Source organism: Lonchura striata, chromosome Z, assembly GCF_050655825.1.
Source record: "Lonchura striata isolate lonStrDom1 chromosome Z, ASM5065582v1, whole genome shotgun sequence".
Classification (NCBI taxonomy): Eukaryota; Metazoa; Chordata; class Aves; order Passeriformes; family Estrildidae; genus Lonchura; species Lonchura striata.
This window is the reverse complement of record NC_140740.1, coordinates 17944377-17956731: the sequence shown is the minus strand read 5'-3', so window position 1 is coordinate 17956731 and position 12355 is coordinate 17944377. Positions and strand designations below refer to the sequence as shown.

Below are 12355 nucleotides of genomic sequence, written 5' to 3'. Positions count from 1 at the left end.
TTTTGTCTGTCTTCCTAGCCGTGTTGTCTTCCTGCAACTGTCTGGAGCAGGCCACACATTGGGGATGCATTTGGTGCTCTCCTACCTTCACTCCCATGGCAAGGGCAAGGTTGTTTGTTTAATACCAAGCTCCTCAGACCCAGCTCAATCCCCCAGAATGGTAGGACTAGTAATCATTTGGCCTGTATGTTTATATGAGATTCTTTAATTCAGGCCACTGAAGATCAGAGGAAGCTCTACCATGGCGCTGCATTAAGGTAAATATATTGAGGATGCTGAGGACTCAGTGTAGGAATCATATTTATGAACAGCAATAGAAGATGTGAGTCAAAACCCAAATCTCAACTACAACCTTGGTCATGGTGAAAATCATGAAACTATTCAAATAACCCCTACTGCCTGGACAAGCTACTTGGATCATGCTTGTCATGCTGCATGACAAACTACCCTTACAAAATGAGTTTGAAAACAGATGACATGGAGGTCCTTGTAGTTTGGTATGAAAAAATAACCCTGGATAAAATCAAAGAGTATATAAAAAACCTAAAAAACCCCACAATAACAAAAAAAAGGTAAAGTGGGATAAAAGATTCCCATATACATTTGTCTTGAGTAGCTGGTGAAAGACTTGGAAAGATGCTTTTATTATGCCCTCAAGTATGAAAGAAAAATTATTTTCTCTGTTTATCTGTATGTATTATGTATATCTTTGAAATACACAATGGAAGAGAAGGAGGACCTACAGATATGCTTAAGATAAACGGGAGAGGGACCATTTTTTCTTGACCCAGGGATGTTTTCTTTACAGAAATGAGTCAGAGTACTCACTTGATAGTAAATTTCAAGAAGCAGAGATAGGTTTTCATTATATGCATTCTTGTACTAATCCTACAGAATTGTGTAGACAATGATAGTGACTGCATCGCTTAAATTTTATCAGTTTTCAGAAGGATTTAGATAATGAAAAAAATATTGTGACAGATTGAGAAACACAGAAAGGTGCTGGTTATTTGCTTTGCTTTCTTTTTTCCCTTTTAAAATGATCCATGTATATTAAAATGTTATCAGGGTGTGAAATGCACTGAAGTCTCTAACCAGAACAACCTTAGCAGAGTGATGCACTGCTAGAGCTAAATATATTTTCATCCTGCCTTTCTGGAGCCTATGTTTTTTGTTAAGGACCTTTAGCATGCAACAAGAATTTCCAATATAGGCCGTTCAGTGGAAATCTGGACTCAGCTGACATCTATCCCTTGAATGAAATAATTGAAAGAAATGAGTGAGTGATATTCTAAGCAAAAATCAACCATTCAGGTTGCATTAGTTTTTAAACAATTAATTTTTTTTTAAGTGAACTGTATGAGCCTACAATATCTGAATAAGAAACTTCAGAAAATGTCAATTAATGTAGTTACTAAGGATGTAACTTCAATAAACACTGTGGCAACTTAATTACATTTGGATTTGAAGATTACTTCTATGTGGAAGCCTGGAGGAAAAAGGCTCAGAACATCCCTAGCTTCACATCACTTTCCCAGAAGTTACATGGTACAGCAGCTACCACACTGAAGGAATCCCAGCAGGTCTATCCAAGAGGAGCTGTACAGTCACCAGCCTTGTTCCCTGGGGTCCCATCACCAGCTGCAGCAGGAATCCTGTGTCTTTAGAGCAGCCATTAATGTCCAAGTACAGCTCTGAGCGAGATGTATCTTTCAGTCTGAAATGTCCCTAACACAGATGTATTTTTACTACTCTAAGGAAAGATGAATGATATGCAAGATTGAGAGAAAAAAGTTTCACAGGACAGGAATGTTCATTTATGCATCAGATGTCTGCTCAAAAGAAAAAAATTGCAAGAAGTCACCATGTGACAAAGAGATAATCAATGGATAGACCAGACTATAGATGTGGTCTTTTCATGGCACTGATGTAGTCTTAAATTGAAAAAACTCCTAAAATGGCCAATGTGGATTAAACGCAAGGAAATGCAAGTAGATCAACTTTCTATTAATATTCTTATTTTTATGTCTCTCTGACATTTTTTGAAGTGAAGAAAGACTATTCCTTTTGATACATTATTTCTCCAACAAATAGACAATTAATTGAAATAGTCAATATTTTTTATGAAAGTGTTAATTACTGTATTTTCATTTCTAATATAAGATCATATTATTATTATATAGTTTCTAATACAAGATTGCCATTCTTGGATGTGTTTTGATTCAAACGAAAATATAGGAACCAGAAAAATATGTTTACTTGAGTCAAAAATACAGCTAGTGAATTGGTCTTTTGCTGCATTCAGCAAATATTCCTGTCAGATACATTTCATGTGTTCTTAAAGACTCCAAGTGTTGTAGATCCCTAAACTTTATAGTAGATTCTTCTACTGTTCCATTATAAAATTTGAAAGTCCCCTTTGTTTCCAGTGACAGTTTTATTTTGTAACATGAACATTCAATTGTTCTTTATATATTGACATAATGGGAATGACAAATAGTCTATATATGCCCTCTTCATTTAAATATATTTTGTTAAGAAATTTGTGACAGTATTAGGTTGAATTTGAAGTTGGATAGGAAGGAAAATAATATTTAAAATTATTACAGTGGTCCTCTCAACATCCCTAAATAAAGGCTTTTTTTTTTTTCCAAATAGCTTTTGGATTTTTTGGGAGCTTTTTTGGAATAGAGAATTGTTTCTTGATATGGATGAGACCACCAAGAAAAAAGTAATTACTTTATGAGGGTTGTGGAACTATCCAGTGTAGGACCAGAATGTCAGAATGTAGCCCTACAACCCATATTTGGTGTCTCAGAAAGCAGTGCAGATCTATACAGAGAAAGGAAAGAAGAGAGAGGATAGATTTATTTTCACATCACGCACATGGATAGTCGCATACTGTATTATTCTCTATTTCCTCCAACTTATATTGACTTCTCTGGAGGGAACAAATAGCCACAAAGCTGGTCTAAAACCTAATCTACAATACACCCAGTAGTTTAGATAAGGAACTCACAGTACCTTAATCTCTTCCACATCTTTTATTTTTTTAATATTTAAATTTTTTTTTCTCAATTATATTTTTAATCTTTAGTTAGGTAAGCCAGCTAAGAAACACCTACATTGTATTGACATGTTCTACTACTTGGAAAATGAATCTCAGTTTGTGGAACCAATGGGTTTGGTCAGTATACTTTTAAAATGACAAAAGTGCAATTTCAAACAATCTGCAAGATCTTGCTATACTCTTTCTAAATTTTGTATTAGTCTTCAAAGAAACAGAAAAGATTACAAGACCTGTTTTAACTTACCCCTCCAGAACTTCCCAGCTGGCAGAGAATTTGTTGGGTTCAGGCACTGCCCATTAGACAGCTGGAAACTGTTTTTGCACCCAGTGCAGTCCTTGTAACTGTACCCAACACAGGTTACACAGCTCCTGTGGCAAGGCTCACATTCTCTGGAGACGCCATCAGCAAAGAAGCCATCTCCACACTCACTCACACAGGTGCCATCTGCAACAGAAACAGAGCCTGGAAGCACAGTGACCCCTGTCCATCCCTCTGTATCCAGCAGAAATGATTTAAGAAAAAAATAGTATGTAAAAACATGCAAAAAAATTTGCAGCTGTAAAAAATCAATTTTTTTAGCATGAAATATAAATTCAGTTCAGTTGCATATGAGAAAATTCACAAACTTCAAACTGATCTTCATTTAAATTTGCATCTAACTAAATACTAAATATTAGTATATACAAATCTAGTGGAAGTCCATGCCTGGGTAAAAGTTTTACTGTTTGGTTGAGTCCTAACAGTTATACTGTCTCAATAAAAAATTAAAGACTGGATGCCCTGAGGATTTTTAGACATATGCAAATTTTAGACTTATGCAAATTTATAGGATCTCTAATTTCTGCTGAATATGAAGTAAAGATCAGGTTTAAATCTGATTCAGATTAAGGTTTTGCATACCTCATCAAAACCTCTGTAAATTGTAGCACTTAGGACTTTTCAAGTTTTGTCTAATTTCAATTTTAAAAAATCACAGATCCACAGCTTATCCTGGCTGTGACTATAGAGTTTTCCATGAGTTTGGTGCCACTACTGAGCACGTTCAACAGCCAGGGCAAGAAAATACTATAACCTCAGGAATTCCTGTGATTCATTTTTGGCACCATGTCTGAACCAGACCTGCTTGATTTATGGCTTCTTTAAAAAGCTAAGGGGTTCCTACTCTTGTGTGAATCTTTTTTAGTGACCTTTTTTCAGAGTGTTTAAAAGTAAAACTAAAATAGATTTGGAAATAGTAGGGAAACATTTAAACATCTTTCTAAAGTTTAAAAACCCTCCTTTCACAAAGTCTGAATCAAATACAAATTTTTTTATGTGCCCAAAAGAGCTGAAATTTAAGTATAGAGACCCTTTTAACGAAATTACACTACTGGGTAACATACCCACTTTACAGTAATGCAAATGCCTGATTGTGCAAAGAGCTAACTCCCCTCAGCCTCCACTGGGAGGCCATAGAACAGATTTATGAATTTGAGAGTTTGGATTGAGAGTATTTTTCTAAAGAAATAGTCTAAAATATGTATAGTGAAATAGTCTGAAGTAGTGTATTATGCCATTATTTGCACTTTGCTTTACCTGAGAGATAAAAGCCTTCTGCACATGAGTCACACCCATCCTTGTCACAGCTGTCACAATTGCTAGGACAGTCTCTGCACTGCCAAGAACTTTCATCTCTGTAGGTATTTTCTGGACAGTACTTATAGCAGTGTTGCTTATACCTGTAAGATAAAGTAGAACATCATTAGTAAGTTTGAGTTTGAAGACCAAACTCAAACGTTTGAGTTTGTTTTCTATGTGCTCCTAGGAATGGTAATGATAAAGGATGATTAACAGAAATTATTCCTATAATGAGGATTCAAAGTGTATTTGTGGTTATGTTGTTTATTCATCTAGCAAATTCATGTTTCCTAATCTCAGGATTTTTAAGTATAGTTAATTTTATTTTATTTTTCAAACGTAGGCAGAAACCTGAATATATGCTTCATTAAAAATTAAATTATGAATGTAAAGAGCTGATTGCTTGTAAAAATATAGAATCTAGTGCATTTGTTTATAGAGTCAACATTATCAGTATTTTCCAATTTTTAGAGAGATCTATAAATGCTCTCTTTGATAATGTTCTTTTCTCTCTATTTAAGTTTTTAATTATTTTTTTATTCCTTTGCATAAACTCCATATAAGTCTTATGAACTTCACATACCAGAACTAGACACAACATACTAAAAGCAAATTTGTTCCAATCCATATACACTTTTTGTTCCATATTGCTCTCTTCTGATATGAGAAGGTCTCACCAATCTGCAAGTTATAATAGGCCTCAATACTGAATAACTAGCTAGTTTTCTGACATTTCCCAAGTCTTTTTCCCATTTTCTGTTTCTCAGACAAGCAATTTAAAGCATGAGACAACATACACAGCACACATCTATGTAGTAAAGTGCATATTTTTGCTTCAGAAGAATGTGTAACCATGAAGAGCTATATATATATACAGCTATACTTACATGTAATAGTTTTGAATGCATGTTATACAGATTCTTGGATCATCTGAAATTAAATATATAAAATTATGTAAATAATTTTCAGAGTAAAAACCAGAATGCCAAAAAGAATTTATGCTGCACCAATTTTATGTTAATATTTCTTACAGTAAAATAAGTACAGTTTTAAAAGGAACATCCTTGTCTCTGAATCTCTGTTCGCATTTATTTTGAGATGGAATCTTCTGGACTCAACTCCTAGACTGTATTTTCATAGTAACCTGTGGCTTTTTAGTCCTCAGAATAATCCAGGTATGTGCAAGGAGCTAAATCCTTCAGAAGTGATGATCTGAAAAGCAGAACTTTCACAGGGGCTCAGATTGGGTCAAATGAAGTGTTAAAAAGAGACTGCAACTTACCTGAAACAATAATTTCATACTATTTCTTTATTTATTGCAAAGATAAGTTAAAAACTTTTGACACCTCTAAAAAAAACATACTTTTCAGAAAACTAAGCAATCAGCTTAAATTTCAAAATCCTGAGCTAGACAAGACAATTTCTATATTTGGATAGGGGGTAATGGTGGAAGAGGTGATGGTAGTGCAAGTCTTTTGAGTAAACTTTCCCTCCAGAAAACTAATTTTTGTATTTAAAAAATGTGTTGAATGAACAGGAAAGTGTTACACGACTTTTAAAACTCTTAAAATTATGGAATTGACTCCAAAAATGAAGACTACTTTTTATAACATTCCTTCTATTATCTTCTACTCACTAGTTCTTTCACCTTTAACCAAATATTCCAGAAGCAGCAGAATGGAAGGAATCAAAACAACCTGGGTGAATGTATTTATAAAGAGAAATACAGAATCATAGAATATTCTGAGTTAGAAGGGACCCAGAAGGATCATTGAGTTCTACTTCTGGCTCTGCAAAGCACCATCCCCAAGAGTCACACCATGTGCCCAAGAATGTTGTGCAAGCACTTCCTGAACTCTGTCAGGCTTGGTGCTGTGATCACTTTCCTGGGGAGCCTGTTCCAGTGCACAACCACACTCTGGGTGAAGAACCTTTTCTGGATATCAAACCTTCCCTGACACAATTTCAGGCCATTCTCTTTAGGCTGTCACTGGTTACTGGTCACCACAGAGAAGAGGTCAGTGTCTGACCCTCCTCATGAAGAAGCTGTAGACTGTAGCCAGGTGTCCCCTCAGTCTCCTCACCTTTAGTCTGAATAAAATAAGTGACTTCACCTGCTCCTCATAAAGCCTCCCCTCCATATCCTTCACTATCCTTTTGGCCCTTCTTTGGATGCTCTCTAATAGCTTAATGTCTTATTTATATTGTAGTGCCCAAACTGCACACAGTCCTCAAAGGAGGTTGCACCAATGCAGAATTTTCCCTTGTTGAACTTCACATGGTTGGTCATTGCCCAGTTGTCTAATTTGTTGAGGACTCTTTGCAGAGCCTCCATTTGATGAATTCAACAGCTCCTCCCAGTTTTGTATCATCTACAAACTTGCTTAGGATCCCCTTCCAGTCCTGCTTCCAGGTGCTTTATGGTAATGTTGAAGAACACAGGGCCAAGAATGGAGCCCTGTGGAGCCCCACTGGTGACAGGTCACCAGTCTGATGTCACCCCATTCACTTTCACCCTTCATGCCTGACCTGTGAGCCAGTTGCTCACCCACCCCGTGATGTGTTTATCCAGCTGTGTGCTGGAAGCTTTGTCAGGAAGAATACTATGAGAGACTATGCTCTTAATTTCTGGGATAATTGAAGAGAGCACTACCTTTTCTCCTGAATCAAGGAATCATGGAATCAGTTAGTTTGAAAAGATCTCTGAGATCAGCAAGTCCAGCTTCTGACCAAACACCCTGTCAACACTAGCTGCTGTGTCCAGTCTTCCCACAAACACTTCCAGGGACAGCGACTCTGCCACTTCCCTGGGTAGTCCATTAGGTCTAACTGCCATTTCTGCGATGAAATTTTTCATAATATCCAATCTAAACCTCCCCATGTGCAGACAAAAACCACATCTCATCCTGTTGCTAGCTGGCTGAGAGAAGAGGTCAAGCTACACCTGGCTACAACCCCTTTCACGCAGTTGTGGAGGGTTCAGAAGTTCCCCCTGGTCCTTTTCTCCAGGCTAAGCAATTCCAACTCTCTCAGCTGCATTGTTGTCAAAATATAGGATCTGGCACTTGGTCTTTCCAGTGTCCTGAAATTTCTTTTCATTAACCTTGAGCTTCTTGTTTAAATATCACTGGTACTCCTGTGAAAGCAATAGTAAGCAGTATTTCAAGGGCTCTATTAACCCCTTCATTTTTTTTTGTGAGGTCCCTAATTTCAGCCCCAAGGAGGCAGCAAATTTTCCTGAAAAGAAGATCTGGTCTACAGATGGTTTAGATTGTATTTCTTTTAATGTACATTTTCTTCAATAATTTCAACAGAAAGATTCAGCAGTTATTATTTCTTGACTGTTTTGATTAATGAAGTTTCTGAACTGCAAATTGTTGAAGGAGTAGAAACACACCGTTTGTTTGTATATGTAATTTTAGGAGTATGTTTGGGCTAGATGAATTTCTGGTCTGATTTGTTCTGATCTGAGTAGTTTTCTTCCATGCTCTTATTTCTGTGAAGAACTTTAAACTAAAATCTGAATTTGCAGAACTCAAGGTTTGGTCTCATATCTTAAGTTTTTCCAGTGATTTTTCCCAAGCCTGGATTTTATGCAGGAAGTAATTTTTTCTTTCTCAGAAAAAGAAAAAATTCAAAGAAAGAAAGTTTTTTTCAATACATGCACCTTGTATCTTTAATGTGCTCTTTTACCTACACTCTGGGAAAGACAACATGCTCTAATGTAATGTTCTGCCTACACTGAAATGTCAGGACTGAAAATCAGAGAACAGTTTCAAAACTTGCTGGGCATTTGTTTCTGCACAGATTGCATATTATCACTGCAGAAGCTTGTAGAAAAAAGTCTTACTATCTGCAAATCTCAAACCCCTTCTGCAAGACTAACTTCTTGTGGAAAATTTACTCTGAGATAAAAAAACTCTCCTTATGATAATTTTTCTTGAAAACCAAGATCTATTCATAATCAGGGATGGATTGAAATGAAGAAATGAAGTTTTCCTTTCTGTTTCTTAGGTTGCTATAGGAACCAGAGCAGTTTTCATTCTTTTATCATATAATGATAAATCTGTATCTAAGCCTGACATTGACAGTGCTGCTCTTTCAGCTGTCTCACACTTCCTTAAATCTTCTCCAAATACTTTTCACCTCACTCACACAGCCTTATAAACTCTATGTTCCTCCATTCCACTCTGTATAATGGATCTTGTTGATAATTTGTGTATTATTTAGTCTCACTTTCAGGCTTTTTAGTTTTATGTTTTTCACATAGACCTCGTAACCCCAACCAAATTAAATAGGTTCTGGATGACCTTGAGAGTGGCTTGGGATTTATTTACCTTGCTAGATCAAAGAGGCTAAATGCCACACTTGGGTCTAAATACCTCTTTGGTAGGCCTTTATTCTCAGGGACATGGCTCCTTGGGTTTTCTCATTAATTTATTTTGTAAGAGAAAAGTGTTATAAATTTGCTGAACATTTTTAATTCTGTACCCTACTGAGGGCTACTTTACTCTCTGCTTTTAGTCTTTGAAAACAGTCCTAGAACAAAGGTTGCAAAGCCATGTCATGGTGCTCACTACAGAGATCTGGATGGATCAAAAGTTGGTAAATATTGTATTTTCCTGAATAGAGATGAGGTATTCTGTAGGAACCCATAAGAACTGTTCATAACATAAGATGTTTTACTTTGACAGGTTGGGTGAGGTGAGTGGGAGAGAACCCAGAAGTAATTAAGAACTGTCTCAGGAATGTGTAGCTCCTTGGGAGCACACTGTTAGGATGACTGGCACTACAAATTGAGAGGATGCTTGACTTACACATCACTTCTGAGAGGAAGACCATCCTGCACTGATTCTTATGAGTTATTTGTGAGCTCCATGTGCTGCAAATATGTAGCTCCTCAGTGAACTAGGTGTGTCTATTTACTTAGCATTTTTAGTTACTGGTGTGGCAATTTCTGCTTGTGAAATATATGTATTCAAGCCAGTGGCATATCAAAGAAGTTTGTCACTTATTACCTTCAAAGGTAGCCAAATTTGGTTTCATTATGTAAGTGCAAAAGGGCATATGTAAATTGTTTGATTAGAGAGAGAGCTAAAGTTATTTGAGAAAACACTTTAGTCCACATGTTGTATTTTAAACATAAGAAATAGGAGCCAATATTTTTATATTCTTGCATTTTATTGAAAATTCTCTGAAATTATTTTTGAATAATTATGATAAGTGGCTCAGAATCTATGGTTTTACCTTATTTTTTCTCTTGTTCTGAATATTGACTTATAGTCACAGGCTTTCTGAAAAGGAAATTTTGACTTTGAAGAAGGTGTCTGACATTTATTATGGTTTTAAAAGTCTGGAGAAAATACAAATGCTATCCTGCAGTTATCTAAATATGTGAGTAAGCTAACTTACATTGAAAGGTGGAAGGTAAATGCTACAATGGTGTAAAGAAAATCCTCTTCCTTAATATTTTTACAGCAGAACATTGTCTTTCAAAATCTGCTTTTGTTGAGGAAACTGGATTTAGTTTTGTAGACTTCATGATGTTTACTAGCATGCACCAGAGAAAAAGACATTAAAATTTAATCAAAACCTGATGGTCAAAGGTAATGAAGAGCTGCAGTTCTGATCTTTCTGGATCAGAGGGAGCAATCATTCATTGCTTCTCTGAAAAGTAGACTCAGCATGACCAAAATGGGGTTGTAAGAGCTGAGGTACCAAAGGCAGAAGGCATCAGAAAGATAATGGTGGTGGTGTGGACTTGTGATGTATCCAGCACACTTTCTTAGGCACTTTGTCTGTCCAATATTGTGCTTGTGTTTGCTTGCACCAAAATAGGGATATATTTGAAGTTTTTAAGAATTTAAACATTGATACTGAGGTTACCTTTAAGGCTTGGCTTGTGCCTATGTGAGAGTCTGCCTTTCAGGTATCATGGGAAGTTGTGCACAAGGATGACAATTAAGCTCGTGTGGCATCGAGCAGAACCAAGTGCACTCCAGAGCATGTGGGCAGGACAAAGAGGGGAGGGGAACCCTGACATGCACAGCCATTGTTTGGACACTGTTTGGACACAAAGCTGTCGATTTCCTGGGGATTAGTGCTTTCTAAGGCAAAGTTCCTATTGTATCCGAGGACTTGTCAGCATCTGCAGGCAGAATGGTACCTGTAAGCATTAAAGATTATTTGCATGCCTGAAATATGAGTGGTCTCTGAATTAATGAATTAAACAGAAAGAAAATAATTTACTGAATTTAAAAGAAAGCATAATTTGTATTTAAACTATATAGACTTACCTGTCATTGATTAGGTCTCTCTCTTAGAGTTCCTATCTTTGCTCTTAGACTTTCAGTGTTGATACAGTGAAGATAAATTTGTCACACTGGTGCCTTAAAATAAAACCCACTCCAAACTTGGATGAAACCAAACAGATTTGACTACATTCTTTGAGGATTCCAGGAGGTCTTACAAACAAACACTATTTGCTTTAGTATCATCATACCTGGTGAAGAATAACCTGTAGTGTTACTTACTGTATGGGTTTTACTTTCTTCTCTGAAATGCCTGATAAGGGATGCAAAGTATGAAACAATAATGGAAGTATGATACCTCTGTCTTAATCTGGAGGTAGTGTCATTACTGATCAAAAAGAGAGACTGCCCATGCAGATTTGTTGTATTCTGCTGGCATGTCTGGCATGGCATTAATTTTCCTGTTTTTGCAAAGAAGGACAACATTGCCAGAGACAGCAGTGGTGGTTTGATCTATTACTTGGTGTCTTGTGAAAATGATTTTTTTGAGCAAAACTCTTTCAAGCTCTTAGGAAAACAAGGAGTTCAGTTATCTTAATATGATTATATATTCCTCCTAAAAACTAGACTTCTTTCTACAAGAAAAGAGAAAAAATATCAAAATCTTTGTAAGAGAATAATTTGCATTTTGCTGGTTTAAAATGTTTAGAATTTAATTTGAATAAAACTTCTGTATGTGACACTGTGCTCAGTATAAACTGAAGAAAGCAATTATTTTTACATCTTAAAGTTTATATTGAAGAATCTTAAAGCACTTCAAAAGGAGCAGGTGCTGAATGGTTTTCTATGAGAGAATGATCTTCAGTCAGCTGAGGATCCATAAATATGCACAAAATATATTTGCAGTTGTACATATGAACAACTACTTTTCAGTATGTGAACTATGTACATTTTTATTCCAATTGCTATGATTACTACATTCTATTTTTTCCCCACTGCAGTTTTATCTGAAATTTCCATAGCATTGAAATTTTCCTACACCTTCTCAACAGTTCCTAGAATAAATTATTCAATTGTGTTAAAGGGAAGATAGGACAAAGAGACTTCAAGACACTCCAGCATCCACTTAATTTTAAAGGGGAGTCTGTAGAAAGATTATGAAGATGTAAAACTAAATGTAGCACATTCCTTATTTTCTCATCTTGAAATGTTAGTATTTTAAATTATATTTACGGCAGTGTAATTTCTCTAGAGGTTGCAAAATAATAACCTTCTTGTCGGAGACAAGCCTGAAAGTTTTTGCTTTTCAGGATTTTTTTTACAAGTTTCTAATTGCATCAGCTTTCTGATTAGACATGAGAAAGCCATTACTGTACTTAACTTATTTATGAATGAAGTTGTTGATATGCTTGAAAA

General features: G+C 36.0%; 1 protein-coding gene across 8 annotated transcripts in view; it reads right to left on the bottom strand.

Annotated features, from left to right (window-relative positions):
• Positions 1 to 12355, bottom strand: part of PCSK5 (proprotein convertase subtilisin/kexin type 5) — a 229498-nt gene that overhangs the window by 20060 nt on the left and 197083 nt on the right. For all 8 annotated transcript variants that reach the window (XM_085566214.1, XM_085566213.1, XM_021541528.4 and 5 more), the window contains 3 exons: positions 5576 to 5618; positions 4647 to 4789; positions 3315 to 3515 (listed from right to left, as the gene is read on the bottom strand). In XM_085566214.1, coding sequence (XP_085422340.1) covers positions 3315 to 3515; positions 4647 to 4789; positions 5576 to 5618 — 387 coding nt within the window. The remainder of the gene's footprint in view (positions 1 to 3314; positions 3516 to 4646; positions 4790 to 5575; positions 5619 to 12355) is intronic.